General features: G+C 46.4%; 1 protein-coding gene across 1 annotated transcript in view; it reads left to right on the top strand.

The window, feature by feature from the left end:
* The window catches only part of GALM (galactose mutarotase), a 106,041-nt gene that overhangs the window by 58,586 nt on the left and 22,639 nt on the right, over positions 1-24,816 (top strand). Inside the window, exons 4-5 of the mRNA XM_088477426.1 lie at positions 4,880-5,086; positions 18,375-18,456. Of these exons, the coding sequence (XP_088333552.1) occupies positions 4,880-5,086; positions 18,375-18,456 (289 nt within the window). The remainder of the gene's footprint in view (positions 1-4,879; positions 5,087-18,374; positions 18,457-24,816) is intronic.

The raw sequence follows: 24,816 nt of genomic DNA, 5'->3' as shown, positions 1-24,816 counted from the left end.
GCGCCCAGGGCACGCACCCCACTCGCCCTGCCCTAGTTACGCCGCTGCTCACTAGGGATTTCTATCAGTACAGCAAAAAAAAAATCTAAAGCCGCCGAATAGCAGAATGAATGCTGTTTTGCATTGGAAACTTGGACATCATCACCCATAGAACTATATATTCATTTTAAGAAGAAAATAGAGTGTAAATAAATAGTTAAATCAAAACTATATATTAAGCCACAGTAGCTTCACAAGATGCTCCTCATGTGAATATAGGGCATCATTTAGCATTAATAGCAAATTCAATTAAAGTGTGCAACATTGCAGGGAAAATGCTGCTTCTGCATATAGCACACACACACTGGCATGGATGTGGTCCACTGCCAACTTAAGTCCTGATTCAGAGATGGACGCTATTCCGATGTTCCTGCAGTTGAGCGATGTTTTGCTGAGCGATGTTTTGCTAATGCACATGCGTGAAAAGTCCAGGAATCCCTTATTGCGCACATATGAACCCAAGTGTCATACGGAATCGCTAACACTTGAGGAGGGGTTTGCAATCCCTAAATATATCAGGGAGGAGACTGGGAGGTGACCAAAAGTGATTGCAAAAGGTAGGCTGTGCTGTGGGAGTGTCTGGGAATGCTGCTGCTCTCCCAATAGCAAATACAATGCTTCAGGGGCCATGTTTAGTTGGATTTGGAGGGAGTAGCAATTGTCGATGGTAAGACAGATGTTGCATCGATGTTGGAGTGTTTACAATATCCATCGCAAATGCACAGACCACAGAGCCTGAAAGTGGGGTCATGGCATTCAATCGCATGGGAAGGCTGAGATTAGCATTTGCATATTCCAGCCATTGCTTTTACAAGAGCAGCTTCGTTAGCAACCATCTATGAATCAGGCTCTTAATCTGCACATAGTTTACATGTATTCATCCTTCCTTGGAACATGGCTTTGCCCAGGGACAAATTTCCACTTCCAGGTGGATTTTCTCCAGGTGGAGCTGTGAGGGCAGCTGTGTGACCGTCTGACGCATCCTAAGGACGCGCCAGGCAGCACTGCTGCATAGATTCTGGCTGCAGGGTGCCATTCTAGACACCCTGCAAACCAAATGAGACTAGCAGAAAAAAAGCTCTGAGGGCCAGACCAAATGATTCCGGGGGCCTTATATGGGCTTGAGGTTCCCCATCCCTGCTCTAAATGATGCCTATCGTTTGCCGTTGTTATTTCTGTAATATATTCCACTGGTGATATAAACCAGGGCAGCACAGGTTTATACATTTTGAGAGGTAATGACTCCCCTCTGATGAAGTGAATGGTTTAATCCCTAATCAGGCTGCTCATAAATCTTCTAAATAAACAAGAGATTGAAACCTGTGATCAGTCACACTGACGTGTCTGTAATGTACTTTGGGGCTAATTCAGCAGTGCATGCAAGTGCACTGTTGAACGCAGATTCCCGATTATTGGGAATCTGTGCATGTGCAGGACCCATTCTGCGAGAGTGCAGAATCCGTCCTGCTAACATACACGCTAGCCCTTGAATGCCTCTGCCTGATTGACAGGCAGAGGCATTTAAGGGGCTGTGCGGGGGCGGGGTCGAATATATTCGGGAAACAGGTAGTGGCCAGTCCAGAGACTGCGTGGACGTACGCAGTCCTGGATTCACAAGCCGACCAGCCTGAGTAAGTTGAGGCTTACTCAGATGACCGGCCACTCAACACCGCCCACCATCGCGACCATTGACTGTCGCGGTGGTGACTCGGCACTGCGGCCTCCGTCGCAGTGCTGGGATCGCAAATGCAGCAGGGGTGTCATACACCTCCTGCTGTATTTGCATGATTGCAAAGATCGCATTGCAAAGCTGCCTGCATGCACTACACACTACAGTATATGCCTGTGTGCAGCTTTGCATTTGCGAGCCTTGCTGAATCGGGCCCTTTGTCCCACCAAATGCACCAGTTTCACCAAGTTCTAATGAAATAGTGTGCAGTTGTATTTGTGAATGCTACAATATTTCATTGTGAAACTAATTTCAAAGAGTGATGCCATGCAAGTTGAGTTCATACAGACAGGCTTCTTTATCCTCATACCTGACACAAATACACATGAAAAACTGGGGCTACTTGTCTCAAGTTCTCCATGTGCAGAAAGTTACCACTAGAAGAGGGAACACAACAAGCGTTTCGCCATGGCTTTATTAAAGAAGCTCCTTGTTTAATTTATTTGTATAATACAGGGCACTTATCTACCCTGCATTAAAACTGAGGAATACCACAGCGAGCCAATATTTTCTTGTTTTTGCTTTTAACGATTAATCATTGATATTGTGGTAATTTTTGGTTTGTGGTGCCATTTTAATATGATGTTCTTTACACTAACATATCACACCATTTCACTTCTATTTCGCTCAATACAAATATCACTATATGTCACATAGGGGTGATTCTTTTCACCCCTTTTCTACTAACTATCTACTCTTTTACTTATTTTTTGATTTATGTGTTAACAATAACCCACTTGTTATTATAGTGCCTCTTACAATTTGCTTGCACTCTATAAAACTATATAGAAATGTATTTAGGAAAAAAAATTCTATACAGTCTACTATTCTAATTTTATTGCTAGTAAACGTTATATTTTAGATTCTTGCTATCTTTCTAGTAGAGTGTGCCCTATAGAGGGAGCACTGTTCTGTCTCTGTCCCTTTTTGTTTGCATATATTGTTTACTCGCCGTAGCAGCTCTGTATGTACTTTAATAACCGTGGTGTTGATTCATAATTCATACGTTCACTATTGGTATTATAGAAGTTTACATCCCAATAGGTTTGATATAATCTGTATCTCATGTGCACCACCACTCTCATTTCCCATATCCTTTTCCTGTTTAAGTCACTGTTACTGACCTCAGCGCATGTTACCTTGTATTTGTATACCTGTCACTACATATGTGTCTTGTTCTCTATATACTGTTTTATGTTAGTTATCAGCTGCTGCCCTGCAGGCTAACCTTAGTTGTACGATCTGTGGGTCTCTCTGCGAATACCCATCAACTGCAGGGGGCTTGTCCCACAGTATGAGAGTTTGCTCAGGGCTTGAATCCTCATATTTCTTTACCTGCACTAGTTATTCAATATCTCAAGGCGTGGAAAAGCAAAACTGTTATTCAGCTTCGCTAAGGTTTATCTACCCACTTGTATTTGCTTTTGGTATCTATTGCTTCTAGCAAAACATTGCAGAGTGCTAATTCATTCCCTTCACCTGGCGTGCCTGCGTCAGTACAGCCTGGGAACTTCACCTCTGAGTGATACAAGGTAGCCTATGTTATTTATCCTTTCTGGAGAGACTCTAGCCAGGATGGAAACACTATTCCAAGAAGCTCAGTTTGACTAAAGACTATTCTCCAAAATTGGGGTCTTACATAAGGAACACATTTTCTTAATTTAATTCAGTTATCCATGAATCTAGTTCTTCAATGCTCCTCATTTATCTTCTAGGTTTATCCATGGCTGATCTTCATGTTTTGTTACATGTCTTAACTAAGGCACACATCCACTAGATGATTAAATTGAACGATAACGATATCGTAATCGTTCAATAATCGTTTGCACATCGTTAAAAAAAATGTCTAAAACGACCAGCGATGCGCGCTCCCTGTTGGCGTTTAGACATCTATCATCAGGCAAATATGTTGTACAACCTGACGATAACGTCAGGTTCAGCATGTTTGCAGATGATTGATTGTGCCTACTCCGAACGACTGAATGTTCAGTGCAGGCTCATCACAGGCTGATAATCGTGCAGTGGTTTTCATGTCTTAAAGTGGATGTGTACCTTTAATCTAGCCATACCAGTTTTATCTATGACTTCGGCTACCGTTGACCTGCAATTCCCTTCTTTCCTCCTTTTATAAGCACACAGTTTAAACTTTTCCACATGGCCATGTACAGATGCGTCCTCATACACTATTGCTGCAGTTGCGTCAAACAAGCCAGGTCCTGTGCATCTCTTGTTTTGTGCTGAGCATCTTTTTTCACAGCTTTTTTGGATGAAAATGTGTCTTAGTCGAAAACGTATGAACAAACTGCTTCACGAGATTGCACTGATTCATTTGATATGTGACATTCGTATGTCTGTGTGTGACGGATTCTGAATCTGTATACAAAGTATTACAATGAAGCGAGTGCGGCTTTTTTCCACGCTAAGTTCCATTGTGTTTTATATACAGACTCAGACGCACACAGATATACAAGTGTCTGTTATCAAATTAATCAGTGCAGTCTCAGGAAGCGGATTGTCGCATCCATTTGTGCCTGGGAACGCATTTTCGGGTGAAAATGAGGCTCTTGCGCTGCATGGCGTAATGAGGCCACATCTATACATACTCTGTACAAGAGTATATCAAGGAGAGTTTGGAAATATGTCGGAGTATATCAAGGAGAGTTTGGAAATATCATTCTGATGTGTGATGTCTTCTTTGTTAGAAGAAAGACCATTCTCTAAGATTGTATTGATTATAGAGTGTTCAATAAGATTACCAAGAAAAATCCATGATCTTTATTGTTAATGTTGGGTAGAAGTAACTTTTGGTACACAGCGTAATAAATTTATTATAAAAAAAATAAGATAAACTAAATTAAAAACAAGTAACATTCATGACAGTAAGGCATGAAAACTGTTTTTATTATATGCGTAAACTTTGTACTGTATTAAATGTTTTTTATTAAATTGGTAGACTTGTGCCTTTAAATACACTTTTGCATGTAAAATGTGCCTTATCTAGTAAAAGGTTATCCATCACTAGCATTTAATTTGTCAGAAAAAAATCCATAATTGTAGGATTGTCTGTGTGATAGCTGTGAGATATTGCGTTGAATAAATTCTATATTACAGGTGCTGTGGACTCCTGAGGTGATTGAGAATGGTGTGCGGTTCTCTTACACAAGTGCTGACGGAGAGGAAGGATATCCTGGAGAGTTACAAGTCTGGGTGACGTACACACTTAGTGGTGGTGAGCTAGGTGTACACTACAAGGCTCAGACTAGTAGGACCACGCCTATAAATCTAACAAACCACTCCTATTTCAATTTGGCGGGACAGGTAAGAGTATTAGAATATATAGTGAATAAGACAAATTCTATGGACTTGTGTGCATCAAACCATCACGTTTTAATGAGGGACAGACAACCTTTATTAATTTATGCTAGTTTTCAATTCATATAAATATTCAACTGCAAACTAAAGGTCTGTATATTTTGTTAAATAGGACTTGATATGTAAAGATGTTAAAAAATATAATTTCTATCAAGAATGTAATTTAAGAAACAATATGCAGCAGACATTATTTGCCTCTTAGAGACACATTTAGTTGGAGGACGATTGCTGTCATTAAAAAACCATGGATAGGTTGGGCATTTCACTCAATGCACACATCAATGTCTAGGGGGATCTCGGTATTAGTACGCAAGTCAGTCCCTTTGTATTAAATCAGATACATACTGATGCAGGGGGCAGATATTTTTCTAAAATGTAGAATACATTCTCAATCATTACTGCTCCGGGCGGTATACAACCCTCCCCCATATTCGCATGAAGTTCTTAAAAAAGCAGTTGAGTTTATGGCCATGTTCCCGGGATTACCAGTAATATGTGCCGGTTATTTCAATAACGTACTAAATCCGTCACTGGACAGACATGTTGGTATAGGTGAAACTGGCAGGGATCGAGGGACTGGGTTTGCGGGTTTGGTGAGCGAATTGGGCTTAGTAGATGCTTGGAGGCTTAGACACCCATGTGAACGGCAATATTCATGTTTCTCATCTACTCATAGATCATTTTCTAGAATCGACCTGGCCTTGGTAACACCAAACATTATGCCTCGTATACAGAAGATCTATTACTAAACCAGGTGTATATCTGACCACTCCCCTATCTCAATGACCCTTGAGTTGGAAGGCCATAGAGGTCAATCCTTCTGGAAGCTAAACCCGTTTTGGCTAACAAGAATGGGTGCTGGTCTTGAACTGGAGGCTGCATGTTCGGAATTCTTTGATTTTAATAGTGAGACGCTTTTTCACCCTAATTTGTGGGATACTTTTAAGGCTTTCCTTAGAGGTACGTTGATACAGAGAGTATCTAGCCTTAAATCATTCCATAAAAGACTAGAGCTTGAATTGGAGACTATGGCCCTGATTCAGACCCGCTCGCTGCCGGAGGCAGCTCGCAGATCTGAACGGCGTTTTTTTTTTTTTTACCGTCCTCCTGGCCGCTCGCTAAGCTGTGGGTGACCACCCACAGCTTTAGCGAGCGGCCAGGTGATGGTCGCGACCATCGGGGCTTGCGACGAGACCCTTGTGGTAGACTCTCGTCTGCAGCAAGCCCCAGTGAGCTTCCGGCTCTAATAGAGCCGGAAGCTCACCACTGACATCACTCGTGATGTCAGTGGGGCCGCCCGCAAACGACAGGCTTTCCTTCGGGAACGCCTCTGTTTGGCCAGCCACCACCCCCGACCCGCCTACCAAATGGGGCGAGCTGTCGATCAACATCGACAGCCGCCCCTTTTGGTTGCGAGCGAGTGATTTCTCTCGCTCCGGGGCTCGCGCACGCCCCGGCCATCGACCCGCTTGCGAGCGCATAGCGCTTGCGAGTGGGTCTGAATCAGGCCCTTTGTGTAGAACACTATAATTGACCTATCTTTCTGATAATTCGGAATCTAACAGAAGGGACTGGGAAGATGCACAAAGGACATGGAAAAAGTGCTTGGAGGATAATGCAAATTTTAAACTGTTATTCTCTACTCACCTCCAATATGCCTCAGGTGATAGGCCAGGGTCTTACTTGGCCAATTTAGCCAGAGGTGAGAGACCGTCCATAAATGTCGCCTAGATTGTTGACTGTGATGGAGTGGTATACGATAAGGTACCGGATATTGCTGAAGAATTTGCTAAATATTACACTCAATTATATAGTTCTCGTTTAGATGGTGGATTACAGGAAATTCGTAACTATTTGGCGGATATCTCTTCCACATCTCAGTCAGGAAGGCCGTGACCTCTTAGACTAGAGGAGATTGAGGTAGCCATTAACTCCTTTCCTACTGGCATAGCCCCGGGGGTGGACGGGATCCCTCTCGAGCTATATAAGAAACATAAAGCTTTTTATTTGCCCCGCTTGCTTAATCTTTTCAATCAAATATACGAGTACAACAGGCTTCTGGGCTCTATGTCACAGACTTTAATAATTGTTCTACCCAAACCTCGTAAGGATGCCTCACGAACCGATTCTTATAGACCCATATCGTTATTACCCACTGATGTAAAGATAATAGCAAAAATCCTAACCATCAGAATTAATCAAGTTATAGTACAATCGGCACATCCAGACCAAACGGGCTTTATGCCGGGCAAATCAACTGCCATTAACCTCAGACGCCTGTTTACCCGTTTGCAAATGCCTCGTGAAGACGACTTAACATCCGTCATTGTGTCTCTTGACGCCGCTAAAGCATTCAATTCAGTGTAGTGGGAATATTTGTGGGAAACAATGGAGGGATTTGGGATTGGCCTGGGCTATATAAAATGGGTTAAATTACTGTATTCAGCTCCAGTGGCAAGAGTTGCGGTGAATGGATTTGTGTCCTTCCAGTTTCCACTGTTTCAAGGCACCAGACAGGGCTGTCCCCTTTCACCTATCTTGTTCGCCCTCGCCATTGAACCATTGGCATGTAAAGTCAGAGCTAGCTCAGATATTCTAGGATTTACCACGGGAAACAGAGAGGACAAGATTGCATTATACGCAGACGACATTCTATTGTTTATTTCAAATTATATTGTCTCAATGCCACATGTTCTAAGTATTATAGACACATGTGGTAGATACTTTTTTTAAGAATAAACTGGGATAAATCTTATGTACTTCCATTTGCAGGTCCTGGCCCTGCTAACCCAATATTACAATTCTCGCTGCAATCGGTAAATTCCTTCAAAGACCTAGGGATTTGGATCTCTACAAACCCCTCGCAATATATACCCCTTAATGTTATCCCTCAGCTAGAATATATTAAAACTCTAATCTCTGTCTGGGGTAAACTACCATTGACTTTGACAGGCCGGGTTAACCTAGTTAAAATGGTATTGCAACCTAAACTATTATATGTCCTATATAACTCCCCATTATATATCCCACAGCGAATATTCAAGCAGATTGATGGATTACTTTCTTCCTTAATTTAGTCTAGCGGGAGAGATCTAATAAAAACTAGGGATGTGCAGGCTCGGATAGGTTTGAGTTTGCACGTTGAGTTCGGATTTTTCCTTCCAAAAAAACAGAACTCAGAAAGAGGCAAAACGTCATCTTGCATGGACGAACATCATCATTCCTGGACAAAAGTCAGAGCCTGCACATCCCTAATAAAAACAGATACACTGTCTAGACGTAGAGACTCAGGCAGTCTGGCATTACCCTCATTTAAAATATACTATTATGCCGCACAGTTAGCACAATTGTGGTAGTGGTTTCAGGAGTTGCAGATAGATTCATTGCCTAAACTTATTATGTATAGGGAGTGGCATGGGACTGTCTCCAATTCAACTACTCCTTAGTGATAGTTTGACAGTAGTCAAAATTCCCCTGTTTAAACAAGCCGTAATGGTCTGGAGGTTAGCCTCGCAGACTCTACAAGTTGAGGGATTGGACCCGGACACACCATTAGTTCATGCGAAGGCGCTCTCTGAGCTACAGATTGGGGAGGTGTGGGGAAAATGAGGTGTGATTTCTGTTGGGCAACTATACAGAGAAGGGTATCTGAAATCATTTCAACAACTCCAAGACGAATTTAAAGTCCCTGGGAATTACTTTTATCGATTCCTGCAACTCAGGCATGCACCCAATGCTCAATTTAGTGAGGTTTCTTTGCCTCTCCGGGACTCCCCGCTTAAAAAACTACTGTCATCTGCTGGCTCCCGCCGTCTGATTTCTATTATATAGTAAACTGCTGGATGGGCATCATGATTCAGCTTTAACACATATTAGAGAAAAATGGGTGAATGGTGTACTCTATGATGAAGCATGGAACGAGGCCCTGGCTAGTCCACGTAATGCCACAGTATCTGCTCGATTTCAGGAAATACAGAGTGTATATGACGCCTACCAGGCTACATGCAATTGGGGGTAGGGCAAATACACAATGTCCTAAGTGTAATTTACCAGGAGGCACTTTTTGGCATCTTATGTGGCAATGTTCAAAGATATATACTTTCTGGCAAGAAGTGTGTCGCATTATATCTGATATGGGAATACCACGAGATGTCCTCACTCCAGTATCCTGTATCCTGTATCTTAGCCAATATTGAAGATCCCATTGGTAAACACCCTAAAATATTTGTAACTAATATGTGCATGCTCGCTAAGGTGTGCATAGTGAGGGAATGGATGGCACCTAGCGGCCCGAGCATTAACGCCTGGCTTTCGCTGGTGAATACAGTCGCCTCACACGAAAAATACGTATATAGAGCCAGGAAATCAGAACAGAAATATCTTAAAATTTGGTCTAGGTGGCTAGACTCAGCTTATGCAGATCGTGTTCATTAAAAATGAGGCGAAGATTTGTAAGGGCTTGTTGAGCCCTGATGATATTTGCAAAATGACAATATTATGGAGTCATCCTATGTGAGATGCTTCAAGATATGTTAAAATGCTTTATGTTCTCTTTGAGATTTGATACATGAACGTCGAATGTAAATGACTTTGCTTAATCCATATAAATCATTGTTTTGAGTTGTATAAACAAAACAATGGCCCTCATTCAGAGCCACTCGCAAACAGCAGTACGCTCGTTGCGTTCCGATGTTGACTAACCGCGCATGCGTCGGTGTTACACTGCGCATGTGCGTACGGCAGATTGCGAGCTTTTTTTCTGTCGTTCCTAAAATAGCGTACAGGAAGTGACATGTCAAATGTGATTGACAGAACAGGGCGTTTTTGGGTGTTGACGGGGGTGGAGATGGAAAAACGCAGGCGTGGCGAGGCGTTTTTGGGGCGTACATACATTAGCAGATGCGAACGTCAAATGTGTTCGGACCGTCACATACGTCACTGGAACATCCTCTTTCCCTTCAAAATGCTCGCACAGTTTAGGGTCTGGATTACTCGACCACATTGGCGATGGCCTTCTCCTCGGTCCCGGGACTCCATGATGTTGCAGCGATTAATCGCGGGTGGTCACAAAAGCAATTAGTGTTGTATTGAAAACCGGCTTGGTATGTGTTTGGAAAGCAGTTTATTGGGATAGCACAAAACCGTACGCAGGTGGAAATCATACCTGCTAATGTCAGGATTACACAATCAATTGGCGTACATTTTTGGGGGGTTTTTTTGGCCTCAATTTGTTGTTTATGGCCTATTGTGACAATAATGTCATCATGTTTTAATTAGCTCCCCTTTTTTTTTTAAATGTGCAATTTGCATCGTTATGTGATTTTTTAAACGTTCCTTCAAGAGGCCTTTTTTTTATACAAATGAAATGGTTTTTGGTGTCCTTTTTTGCCTTTAGGGCCAGGATTAAATGTAACCCATTTGTACAATAATGTCACAATACAATGTCAGATTTTTAACAGAAATTTATTGTTTAAACACAAACCAATTGGCATAATATATATTTTTTTTTTTTCTGCCAAAGATACTTTTTATAAAAAAAAAAAAATCAATAACTGATAACATAAACGTACAAAAATAACTTAAAAACATTTCACAAGAAAGGAGAGGGAAGTTTTGACCAGAAAGGAATATGAGCCAAGCACAGAAGGAGTGTGGGAAAAGTCGCCATTGCTGTCACCGTTTTTTCGCCCGTTTGGATGGGGGAGGGTGGGCGCCAGACCGGGTCCGGGATGCCATCGGGCTGGCCTGTCCAGAGGCAGATGTTGTGGCCTCTGGACTAGGCACAGGGCTAGGCACATTTGGAGGATTGGCTGATGTTGTGCCAGAGGTGGAGGATCCTGATGTTCCGGCAGGAAGGGAGGTCGGCTCCACCATGTGCTGGCGAACGAGCTGCTCCAGGGCATCGGCGATGCGGATGTTGGCCCTGGTATTTTCCGCCAGGGCCTGACCAATGGTCACGTTGGCCGCAGCATTTTGCTCCAGGGCCTCAGCCACCCGTATCAGACTGGCGTCCATCCTCTGCAGAATCTCCGTATGGAAATCCGATTTGAAATTGAGTTCTGTGAGGAGGCCCACTGCCTGCGAGGGGGCACGCCCTGGACTGGCTTCTGCAGGGTCCTCAGCCGGATGTACTGGTTCCTCCCCTGCAGAGCCAGCAGAAATTCTGCGGCCAAGGCTTCCCTCTGGAGCAGACTCATCCGCCTGTGTCTCTGTTGGAAAAATGAGAAAAGAGTCACATTAGAATCTACATATTGGCACAATAGCATTTCAGAGTTGGTGACATCACAATACTTACCTGGGCCAACATGAGGAGCCGCAAAGTCTGGCATGTCCGTATCCATGTTGGACACGCCAAACACCTCCACAGGCTGCACACACCCCTGTGCCAGCTCTTCTAAATCCGTCAACTCCAATGACACAGGGGTGGGACCCCCACCTGTCCCCCATTGCATGCCTAGCCCTGTCCGCGAGTTTTTGCTTTAGGCGATATTTGAAGTCGCCCCATCTGTGGGGAAAAATGGAAGCCATTATCCTTTGGTTTAAAATGGGGTTTGTTTTTAGGGGGGGCAAGGGTTTACTTACCGCCGTTTGACATCCCGGGCTAGACGGACATAATCACCCACTCTATTGACAGCAACGGCTACCTCTTCCCACATTCTCCACTTCTGGCTTAGACTCATATTCCTGTCTGCCTGTGGCAGGATGTCCACACACTTCTGGATCAAAACCTCCATCTCCTTTCTTGTGAAATGTGGCTGCCTTTTTTTTTTGCCCGCTTTGGCCGGAATACTGGGCCCAGCAGCCTCTTCCATGTCATCCTCCTCACCTATTTGTGTAAATTTACAGAATTCACAAAATCACAACTTGCCTAATCTTATGTTTCAAATAAATCGTTGATAGAAAATGCATGAAAGTCTTACCGCCTGACTCTTGGGCATTTTTTCCCTGGTCTGTCGCCATGTCTGAGGTCCAAACAAGAAATACACCAGAATTTGAATGTGTTTTCGTGACGTATTTATACATGCGTCCTTATTTTGCGGCCGCATCATTGATTGTGCGGCCCTATGATCCCTCCTTAATTTGTGCGGGAAACGAAACACTATTTATGGCTTGGTGTGTCTCAAGTCGAGGTGGCGTTTTTGGATTGTTGGAGGTTATCTTGGCTGGAGTTTATTGATTGCGTAGAAAGGAGTTGGAGGTTGGAGATTCGTTTGTTGGTTAGATTTGCGTTTTTTTTTCCGTTATCTTTGTTGGTTTATATTTTTGGGACCTCGTTTGTTGATTTGGTAAGTTTTGTGAAGTCTAACTTTTGTTCAATTGTTGTTTCATTGTGTTTCGTATATTTTGTAATTTTTGGATACCTAATTTATTCTATTTTAGATTTTGTTTATTTTCGACCCCAAAGACCTTTTGATTTTGCATCTTAGATATTTGCTCTTGGTAAGTCCATTTTTTATCTTGTATTAGCGAACTAATTAGCACATTTTTAGTAGTTACTCTTGTGACTTGTATTAGCGAACTAATTAGCACATTTTTAGTAGTTACTCTTGTGACTTGTATTAGCGAACTAATTAGCACATTTTTAGTAGTTACTCTTGTGACTTGTATTAGCGAACTAATTAGCGCATTTTAAACAGCTTAATAATCATTCTAACTTTTTGATGGTTTAGCTTTCGCTTTTTGAGCCAACATTTCGACCCGTTTTGATGTACTGTGTTAAATGTTGCTTTGCGGTTTTGCTAAATGGGTGTTTGGCATATTTGAACTTTGGTCTAGCACAAAATGTATCCACAAAAATGCACAGAGTGAAATGTGTCAAGTAATTTTGTTGTTTATTTTCAGTTTGGACGTATCATGACAATACCCCGGCATGTAAGCAGCAATGGATGGTATCATCAAGCTAAGTTGTTTTAATATAGTTTTGGGGTGGGTCAAAAGCCTTACTTTTAAATTTTTGAATTTCAGGTTGATCTGGGGCGGATTGTTCTGGCCATGCTCCCGGAAGCCGACCAACCTCAATCTCATCCCAGGCGTAGGCATCGTAGGCATGCAAGGCCCCAGATATTTCGAACACGTGTCACCCTTTTTGGAATGCCCGATGATGAGGTTTTAAGACGCTACCGTCTACCTCCCAAAATCATCATAGACACTCTCTCATTAATAGAAAGTGATCTTGAGCGGCAAATTGACAGTCCAACAGCAATACCACCACTGACGCAATTTATGGCGGTGTTACATTTCTGTGCCTCAGGATCGTTTCAAACAACGGTGGGAATAGTGGCGGGCATCTCCCAATCCTCCTTTTCCCGGATCCTGAGGGCAGTGATGGAGGCACTTTTCAAGCACCTCCATCATTTTATTCAAATGCCTTTGGATATGGGTGCCCTTAGTGTGGCCAAGGCCAATTTTTACCAAATAGCTGGCTTCCCACACATCATAGGGGTTGTGGATGGTACTCACATACCACTTCAGCCTCCAGCACGGCTGGAGGCAATATTTCGAAACAGGAAACACTATCACTCCCTGAATGTAATGGTGGTATGTGATGCCTCCCTCCAGATCCTGTCCCTGAATGCTAAGTTACCAGGAAGTGCACATGACTCCTTCGTCATCCGGCAATCAGGGATATGGCAGAAATTAACCAACCTAAAAGCTGGTGATGCGTGGCTTCTGGGTAAGTGGAGACCTTTAGTACATAACAATGTTAAGCTTGATACACAGTGTTCCTGATGTTGTCTCTTATTTTTCACAGGAGACAGTGGATACCCTTGCATGTCCTGGCTGCTCACTCCTTATTTGGCTCCCACACCAGGCCCACAAAGTGAGTATAATTCCGCACTTACAGCCACCAGGCAAGTGGTGGAGCGCTGTATCGGCCTTTTAAAAGGCCGATTCAGATGCCTCCACCGCTCTGGTGGCGAGCTCATGTATTTGCCGGATATGGTGTCGAAAATTGTGGTCCTGTGTGGGATATTTCACAACATCGCCATAAGGAGTGGTGTCCCAATGCAGCCAGAGGATGCCTTACCTGAGGATGGCCCCCCCGAGGTTGGTCGGAGGTCAGTATGTGGGGGGGCCATACGCGATGATGTGGTGGGCAGATTTTTTAGGTAAGTTTGACCCAAACTACAGTGTTTATACCTAATGTGTTTGTGTTTGTTTGCGAACATCTAATTTATTTTATTTTTTTCACCATCTTCTGTTTGTTCACATAATCTTTGCCACTCCAACGCTCACTACTTCCTGCTACCCTTACCAAACCTGGATCTGGTGATTTTGTCCATATATTCTGGAACCCATATCGCAACGCCATGTTTGTGGAATCATGTTGGCATGGTCCTTTGTCAACCAGTTCTTGATTGTTTTTTTTTATTAAATATTTTATTTGTATGTGTTGTATTTGAGATTATCACTGTTTTTTTGGGGGGGACTGACCACTTTGATTTCTCATTTATGTTGTGAATAAATGTTTGGAGAGTGAAATGGTCTTCCTTTTTTTGGACGTTAACAGCAAGTGTAACCAGGTTAACACACCTTACATTTGACTAAGGGGTAATCCAGTACTGACACCAGTTGATGTAAACTGAAATATGTTAGCAGGTTCCCAACCCACACCAAAAGGAAGCCTGTCCAAACCTTTGGATTTTGAAGATTGGCCTAAGCAGCTTGCACACCAACTAGGAACCTGTAAAATGGCGAAATATCTAATTGACACTACACCCAAAAAGGGAAATGACATTGTTACTGTTATGTGTTTCTTGTGGCTGTTTAACATACAAATACAAAATACAAAAAAAGGGAAATCCTTGCAGGAACAGTCTACTTATGTCAGGGAAAACTATTTTTTTTTTTGAAAAAAAGAATGAGCCAGAACGTATATTAGAACTACAAAATTTATTTACAAAACGAAAATAAACAAAAAAAACTACTGGCGAAGGATGCCAGACAGCCGGTCAAGGGCCACAAGAATGCCAATGACATGTTGGCGCATCTGGCCAACACAATCGTCCACCTCTTGTCGACGCCTCTGTTCCTCTGTGGGTGAGAAAAGTGTGTGGATTAATAAAACAATAGGGAATCCACATTAAAAAAACAAAAACACAACGAAATCACTCCTAAACCGAAAAAAGAAAAACCAAAACAAAAAGGGGGTGCTGGCAAAAATACAAGGCCTATGTACAAATTCACACAGGTGTGATATGTGTATGTTGAAATCAGCAGGAAGAGGTAAAGGCAAACTGCTAAATCACCAAAAGTAAACCAAACAAGCACGAATAAAGGCACGACACATGATTACATACAAACAGTTTGTGGTTAAAAAAAATGAGAAAGAAAAACATACCGGGAGCCAAAACGGGAGCTCCGGAAGTCCCTCCATGTTCCTCCTCGGAGGAGCCTTCATTCCCCAAAGAACGGGGAGGGGTAATGATGGACTCCGGGGAGGGGGTAATTGGAAGAGGGGTGGGTGGAGGAGAGGGGGAAGTGGGACGGAGGGGAAGGAGGCCCGACAGTTCCGGGAGAGGGTCTGGGAAGGCTGGGGAGGAGTGGGGTATAGGGGAAATATTTGGGGTGGAGTGTTGGCTGGGGGTTGGGGATAGTGGCCGGGAACGCCGTCTGGCCGGTGACGGCGTAGTCTTGGCTGTCCTCCTAAAATATGTCAAACAAATTGAGGTTAGTTTCTGGGCAAATCCGGGGCCCAAATAAAAAAAAAAAAACCAGCAACAAAAAACATGCAAAAAGGAGTAGAATGAAAAAAACAGAAATAGAGGGAAAACATGCACACGCAGATATGAGGACAAATAATTAATAGGACAGACAGGAAAACATGCACACGCAGATATGAGGACAAATAATTAATAGGACAGACAGGAAAACATGCACACGCAGTTTGCCCCACAAACACAAACATGAAAACCACAATACATAACACTTACTTTCAAGGATCTGCATGCGAAAGCATGCCAGCAAGCGGGGCGTTCGCCGTTGCAGGTCTGACCACCTGCGCTCAAGCTGCCCGATGTTGCGGCGAGAACCCAACGACCGCAGGCGGGACCGTGCCTCCGCATACGCGGAGCGCTTCTGCCGGTTGGTGATGGGTGGAGGCTGGCTGGTGATCCGCCTATCCATCACCTCCGTAAGCACCAGCAGCTCGCGCCTGGTGAATGCGGAGGCTCTCATGATGGCAATGGAGTTTTTCATACAAAACATTTTTGATAAAGTGTGGCAAAAATTTCTGATTGGCTAATGTATTTTGGAAATTAACAGGAGCAATTTTATTGGTTAGTGTATGAGTCATGTGTTCAACAGGGCCAGAAATCTCTGGAGAGTTATGATAGGCTTGATGCAGTGACATGCGTTTGCAAATTTAAATAAAGAAATTAACCCCGGAAAATATGCGGGGATCCACAGCAATAGAACAATTGTTTAATTGTGGTTCACATGTTTTTTGAACAATAAAAGCGAATGTTCCATCCGTACGTATTCTGCGGGTAAACACAAACACGGACAAGAGTAAAGTTTCTTGCATTGTGTTGAAAAAAAAAAACAATTAAGCTAATTGATACATTGATTGGCATGATACGATTGAGGGAGGTAGGCAGAATAAAGGAGCAGGTAATCGACATCTGACAAGGCCACTTCCGGTTTCACTTGTGCGTGCGTTCCCTTCAAGCCATTTCGGGGATGTACGCTCGCTATTTCGCACGCTCGTTAGTTAGAGGAGGGGTCGCCTGAGTTTAGGGAGGAATTTTAGATGCGAACGAAAATACGAGCGAGCCATTGAATTTAAATAATTTTGTACGTACGCCTAACGTACGTGCGCCCGCTTGCGAGTGGGTCTGAATGAGGGCCAATGTCCTGGATACCATTGAAATAAGAATCCACATCTATGTCCTCTTTTGAAAGTATATACAAATTTATTGTAAATTGACAAATGCCCGTATAATGTTTTCAAACGGACACAGCACTGTTTTTTATATTATTCTTTTCTTGTTATGTTGTAAATGCATACTAAAAATCAATAAAAAACTTATTGAATAAAAAAAAAAAAAGAATGTAATTTAAGATTATACAAATTATCAACACAACAAGTAAGAAGTAATTAAACGGTATAATGAAGTACCATCTAAGGGGCAGATTCAGCCGCAGGCTGCACTTACCAGGGATCTCTGTTCCCACCCTCCTGAGGTGCGAACAGAAATCTGCAGTAAGGGCTCTCTGCCCTTACGACACAGCCGATGCCAGCGCGTTAACCCATAGATCCGGCTACTTAACCTGCAATATATGGGTTAATGTGCGTTACTGGGATTAACTTTATAATTAACATTTTAATTAATCATGAAAAATAGCAATAACTTTACACTTTTAATCCAGTCTGTCTTGAGAATGCCTTTGTTATTCGCAAATGTTAAATAATATTTTGTCAGATTATGGGGAGGATTCAATTCGCCTCTCGGTCTTTACAACCCAATTTTCTCGTCCATTAAATTACCCTGGTAAGGGGCGTTAACGCATAGAATCCGGGATAAGTTACCAGGGGTTGGGTACGGGATGCCGGTGCTCGGGATCCCAGTAGTTAAAATCCTGACGCCGGCATCCTGACAGGGTTAGGATACCAACACCTGTCAGTAGGTATCCTAACCCTTCTCCTCTTCCTACCCCTAGCCCTCCTTCCCCCGGGGGCCTAAACCTAACCTCCCTCCACAAGTGCCTAAACCTAACCCTCCCCCCTTAGTGCCTAACCCCACTACTTACCTTCGGGATGCCGACGCCAGGATTCTGACAGGTGTCTGGATTCCGGTACCAGTATTCTAAGAGCTGGCATCCCACTAGCCGGTTTTATGACCGCATTCTGTTCCTGGACCTATGTTCTAACAGTCACAGGACCAGTTAACAGGCTATTGAGGATTTATTTTCGGGTGTGATCAGACCCCCCAAAAAATCTCGTTAACTGCAACCTGCAGGCTGCGTTCGGGGCTAATTAAATAGTCCCGGGGGATCAATTAACCTGCGGTATATTACTACGGCTAATTGAATTCCCCCCTTAGTGACTGTCTTCCATATGTGTAAAATATGTCCTGTATCATCTTGCTATAAGACGTGACTGCATACATGAATTAGTTTTGGTTCATTATCCAATAAGGTTTAAACAGAATGAACAGTAGCACATCCTGTATGTGTATCTACCTTCATGTCTTCATTGATTGCACTATTCCCTGTTTTGTACTTTTTCCAGGGTACAGAAAATATATATGACCATGACATTTTCATTGATGCTGAGCATTATCTCCCTGTAGATGACACCATGATACCCACAGGTAAGAGGTCATTTAGAAGTATTAAATAATCAGTTGAAATGAAGGCTCTTTATTAAATATGTTTTCTACTTCAGGGTCCATAGGGTATCCACAGGATACCTTGGGGTATAGGTGATGACGTCAGGCATGGACACCACAGAGTTAAATTTTCAGCCTCCCAGGATGCACCAGGGTCCCTCTCCTATACTCCGCCCCCAAGCCAAGGCAATTCAGTTTTGTGGGTGTCCGGCCAGAGGTCAGATCACATTCACAGAGGGGGCTGTAATAGCCCCAGAAGATTTCTTCAGAGTGCAGCTTTGGCTGCACAAGATGAGCCTTACAGCATGGACAGTCAGTACTGACGTCCATGCTGTCGCTCCTACACCCCGCTGGTAACAGAACGCTGGTACCGATCCGGGGATGCTGGTAGGTAGCTGGGGTCACAGCTAGCGGTGGGCATCCGCCGGTAACACAGTCCTTTTGGTCCCCAGGCAGGGGGCTCCCTGGGGACCGGCTGCACGTGGGGCCAGGTACTGATCCTGCGCCTTCCACTAGACCACCAGGGACAGCGGACCGCAGCATGTGCGGTACAGCGCGGCACCCCAGGGGTTAATAGCATGCCAGGGGAGAACGCCTTCCCTGTCTCACAGCCGGCGTATCCCCCGCTGCACAGTGCCATTCCACAGCGGTCTGAGCGGGCTCTGTCAGCGCTCCTCCCCTGGGCCCGCCTCCTCTCTGCTCCTCTGCGGCCATTTTATCTCTGCATGTGCTGAGGATGGCAAATGTTTCCTACCAGGCTCTGGTCTGTGTAGTTGATCGCAGTGCTTGTAATGCAGGATGTTATTTTCTACTTCAGGGTCCATAGGGTATCCACAGGATACCTTGGGGTATAGGTGTGACGTCAGTCATCGGGCACCATAGAGTTAAGCTTTCAGCCTCCCAGGATGCACTAGGGTCCCCCTCCTATACCCCGCCCCCGAGCCAAGGCATCTCAGTCTAGTTCGGTGCCCGGCCGGAGTCGGAGGCACCTGTTAGAGGGGGGCCATGAAGAGCCCCTGAAGTTTTCGTTTTGCAGTTGTGGCTGCACATCTGGAAGTACAGCATGGACAGTCAGTTTTGACATCCATGCTGTCTTCACTACACCCCCGCCGGTACCAGAACGCCGGTACCGATTCAGGGATGCTGGTAAGCATCTGGGGTCACAGCTAGCGGTGACCCCAGATGTTTAGGACCATGGCCGGATTCAAGGGGGGCAGCAAGGTAAGCAGCGGGGTCCCGCGGTGGGTCCCCGCTGATACATGGTCCAGAAGTCCCCAGGCAGGGGGCTCCCTGGGGACTGGCTGCAGCGTGGAGCCAGGTACTAACCTGCGCTTCCACTACCCCCCTGGGACAGCAGGACCGCGGCAGCGCTGCGGCGTCCCAGGGGTTAAATGCATGCCAGGGGAGCGCGCCTTCCCTGTCTCACAGCCGGCACCTCCCCCGCTGCACACAGCCCTCTCTGCAACACGCCGACTGGCCCTGTGGCAGCGCTCCTCCCCCAGGCCAGCCTCCTCTCTGCTCCTCGGCGGCCATCTTCAAGAACGCATGGTGAACGCTGCTGGAAGTCTGGACGGAGGCATCGTGGTCTGGGTCCCCCCGCATACCTCTCCTCCACTGTGGTCAGGTCTGTGTATGCAGCGCTGTGTCCTACCAGACTTTGTGTCTGTGTAGTTGATTTATCAGCGTTGTTAGTGCAGGAATTGAGTTTCTTTGCATTGTATGTGACTGTGCTAGCGCTGCTGCCTGTACTTTCCATTTCTGACTGTCAGCCTTATTACTGTGCCTGTTCTTTCTGCTAAAGCCCTTGCGGTGCGGTGCTGCAGGGTGGTCTCTCGACTTTTTAAAAAATTGGTGAGAGGGGTCACATACTTTCTACCATCATGTCTGAAAGTGACTTTCCTCTCCGGCTGCAGTGTACTACGTGTAAAGTACCTTTAGCGGAGGGGAGGGTAGCACGGAGGGCCTCTGCCGGTAGTGTTTGTCGTTGGCGCGGCCTATTACGGTTACAGCATCGGTACAGGAGCCGCCCTGGGCTTGTTTCGCTCAGGCGCTTACAACCTTAGTGGGCCAGTTAGCTCCACAGCCCGCGTTTACGCAGATGGGTTTGTCCCAGCAATCAGTGGTGTCGTCACCCATGCTTGGTTTCCCAAGACAATTGGTGGTACCTCACAGTCTCCCTATTTCCCCTCTCCCGGTTTCTCAGGAGCCGGCGTGGGTTAACTCCCTGACGAGTTCTGTACAGCACTTGTCGGATGTGTTGCAAGGAGAGTCTGTGATGCGGCCACATAAACGGCCGGTGGCGTCTCTGTCGGCTCCTTATGAGGATGACGAAGGGACGTCTGATGATGGGGAGATTCTGGATCCTTACGATCAGGAACCTCTCCGTACTAAGGAAGCGGACGCTAGGTCCAAGGTGTATATTCCTGGACTTATTCGGGCAGTCCGCACAGCCTTGGTCATTGAGGACGAAGTTCCCCCAGCGGCTAAATCCAAGTATGCCTTTTTTAAGGATGTGAAGGGTGACGCCACAGTCTTTCCTCTTTCGGGTCAGTTGGTGGACCATTTAGAGGAGGCGTGGAAACAGCCTGGCAAGCGATACCAGCCGCAGAGGCGTCTGGCGGTGGCTTATCCGTTCGCGGATAATTATTTTGCTAAGTGGGAATCCCCTCCACAGGTGGATTCTCGTGACACGTCTTGTCCGTAGTGCCACATTACCAATGCCATCCATGTCCTCCCTTAAGGATGCTATGGACCGCAAGGTGGAGATCTGCCTGAAGTCCGCTTATTCCCTTGCGGGGGGGGCAGCGCGGCCGGCTATGGCCATTTGCTGGGTTGCCAGAGCTATGCAGCGCTGGGCGGATACGTTGGAGGCGTCCTTCGATTCCGACTGTCCGGCTGAGCAGGCGGAGTTGATTGGTAATCTCCGTGATTCGGCCACTTATATCAACGAGGCGGCCTTAGACATTAGTACCCTGGCGTCTCAAATTTCTTCAGCAGTGGTGGCTGCTCGTCGCACCTTGTGGTTGCGATCCTGGAAGGCGGACGCTGATTCCAAAAAGGGTTTGGAAGCGTTGCCCTTTAACGGAGAAGTTCTCTTCGGTCCAGATCTGGACAAGATTGTAGCCACACTGGCGGCAGCCAAATCGGCATGTCTCCCGTCGGCCACTGTCCCTTCTGGTTCAGGACCATCGTCCTTTCGGTCTTATAGGGCCCAGGGCAGGCCCAAATCACAGTCTTTTCCCCGACAGGCTGGCCCCAAGAAATCGGCCAAGCCCCGGTAGCAGACCTGGAGTACCAGACGTCCGGCCCCTAAGCCAGATGACAAGCCTGCGGCCTGACGGTCCGGGCCTCCCCTTGGGGGATCCCAAAGTGGGAGGCCGCCTGCTGCAGTTCGCCCGGTGTTGGTCGGTCACCACGACAGACACTTGGGTTCTCGAGGTGGTCTCCCACGGGTATGCCCTCTCCTTCCGGCACAGACCCCCGGCTCGATTTTTCACCCCGGGTCTACCATCAGACCGGAACAAGGCCACGGAGCTGCGGAAGGTTTTGCACACTATGCTCCATCCTGGAGTTATAGTGCCTGTTCCATTCTCCCAGAGGGGCCAGGGTTTCTATTCCAATCTCTTTTTGGTGCAGAAACCCAATGGGTCGTATCGTCCGATTCTCAACCTCAGGGCTCTCAAGAAGTCTTTGCGGGTGCCGAAGTTTCGGATGGAGACCCTACGGTCCATCATTCTGGCGCTGGAACCTGGGGATTACATGGTGTCATTGGACATACAGGACGCTTACCTGCATGTCCCTGTTCTTTTGCGCCATCAGCGGCTCCTCAGGTTTGCAATCCGCAGCGACCACTTTCAGTTCCGGGCGTTACCTTTTGGCCTGGCGACAGCACCACGGGTTTTTACCAAGGTGATGGCGGTCATGGCGGCTTCCCTGCGGCTGCAGGGGGTCCGCATGTTGCCGTACTTGGACGACCTTCTATTAGTGGCAGGATCTCCGGAGCTCCTTCTGCGCCACTTGGACCTGACCATTGCGCTACTGCAACGGCACGGCTGGTTAATAAACTGACAGAAGTCCACTCTAATCCCGTCTCAGCGGATTCTGCACCTCGGAGCCTTATTGGACTCGGGACAGCAAAGGATCTTTGTGACGGGGGAAAAGATCTCTGCCTTACAGTCGAGGGTGCGCAGTTGTCTGCACAGCCGCCGGGTGTCTCTACACTCGGCGATGAGGTTACTGGGCTCCATGGTGTCGGTGTTCGACATGGTGGAATATGCCCAGTTTCACTCCAGACCGCTGCAGCACCTGATCCTGTCCAAGTGGAACGGGCTGCCTCAGTCTCTAAAATCCCAGATGATAGTGCTCACCCCGGAGGTTCGCCTGTCCCTTGCCTGGTGGTTGCAGACGACCCATCTCAACAAGGGACGTCCGTTCTGGGTACCGAATTGGGTCCTGTTGACTACGGACGCCAGTCTTCGGGGCTGGGGAGCAGTTTCGGGTCCACACTTGTTCCAGGGCAGGTGGACTCCGACAGAAGCAGAGCTTCCAATAAACATCTTGGAACTCCGAGCGGTTTTCAATGCTCTCCAGCAGGCACATCGGGTTCTCCAGGGTCGCCCAGTGCAGGTCCAGTCGGACAACGCTACCACCGTGGCCTACATAAACCGGCAAGGAGGAACCCGAAGTCGGGCGGCTCTCGTAGAGGTGTCTCGGATCCTGGTATGGGCGGAGCGCAATCTTCCGGCTATATCAGCTGTCTTCATCCCGGGAGTGCTAAATTGGGAGGCGGACTTTCTCAGTCGCCAGGACATTCATCCGGGAGAGTGGTCCCTGCACCCGGACGTTTTTCAACTTCTGGTGGACAAGTGGGGTCTTCCAGAGATCGACCTCATGGCGTCCCGGCACAACAACAAGTTGCCGGTGTACGGGTCTCGCACAAGAGACGAAAAGGCGTCTCTGGTGGATGCTCTGTCCGTCCGGTGGACGTTCCGGTTCGCTTACCTGCTTCCTCCGGTTTCCCTTCTTCCACAGGTAATCCGGAAATTCAAACAGGAAGGAGGGACGCTCCTGTTGATAGCTCCCGCGTGGCCCAGACGGCACTGGTTCTCAGACCTTCAGGGTCTGTCCGTGGACAGTCCTCTGCGGTTGCCGCTACGACCGGACCTTCTGTCGCAGGGTCCTTGTCTTCACCCGGACCTGACTCGGCTGTCTTTGACGGCGTGGCTGTTGAGACAGCCATGTTAAGGTCCAGGGGGTTTTCCAGCTCTGTAGTGCGTACCATGTTAAGAGCTCGGAAACCGTCTTCCGCGAGGATATACCATCGCGTGTGGCATACGTTCTTCCAGTCGTGTCGACCGAGAGGTTATGCACCGTGGGAGTTTCGTCTGTCTCGGATACTCGCCTTCCTACAAGCGGGACTAGACCATGGGCTTCGCCTTGTTTCTTTGAAGGTATAGGTTTCGGCCCTGTATGTCTGATTTCACCGTAGGATTGCTACAATCCCTGATGTGTGCACCTTTATGCAAGGCGTTCTGCGAATTCAGCCGCCTTTTGTTCCACCTGTTGCTCCTTGGGACTTGACTGTGATCCTGAGGGCTCTCCAAGGACCGCCGTTTGAACCACTGGGCTCAGTGGATCTTAAATGGCTAACAGCTAAGACTGTTTTCCTTCTGGCCATTGCTTCGGCCAGACGTGTTTCTGATTTAGGGGCTCTTTCTTGTAGACCCCTTTCTTGATTTTTAATGGAAACAGGGCAGTGTTACGCACTCGTCCTGAATTTCTTCCCAAAGTTGTTTCCCAGTTTCATGTTAACGAGGAAATAGTTGTTCCGGCTTTTAACTCACCTGGCCTTTCAGTGGGTGAGGCCACTTTGGATGTTGTGCGGGCCTTGAGGACTTATGTTGACCGCACTTCTTCACTGTTTGTCCTCTATGGCTTCCGTAAAAAAGGTTGGCCTGCTTCAAAGCAAACTTTGGCAGCCTGGATCCGTATGGCTATTTCTGAAGCTTATCTTCATGAAGGCCTGCCGGTTCCTCCTTCTGTGAAGGCTCATTCCACTAGGTCTGTGGGTCCTTCGTGGGCAGCTCGACGTGGTGCCTCTGCAGTCCAAATCTGCAAGGCTGCTACGTGGTCCTCTGTCCATACCTTCGTGAGGTATTACAGGTTTGACACCTTCGCCTCTCAGGATGCTTCCTTCGGGCGGCGGATTCTCCTTTCAGCACAGGAGCGTCCGCACCCTTGAAGGATACTGCTTTGGGACATCCCCAAGGTATCCTGTGGATACCCTATGGACCCTGAAGTAGAAAATATGAGATATGGTAAGAACTTACCTTTGTTATCTCT

Source organism: Taudactylus pleione, unplaced genomic scaffold (genome assembly GCF_031769625.1).
Source record: "Taudactylus pleione unplaced genomic scaffold, aTauple2 ptg000201l, whole genome shotgun sequence".
Classification (NCBI taxonomy): domain Eukaryota; kingdom Metazoa; phylum Chordata; class Amphibia; order Anura; family Myobatrachidae; genus Taudactylus; species Taudactylus pleione.
Note: the sequence above shows the minus strand (reverse complement) of the source record. Positions and strands in the feature narration are given on the sequence as shown.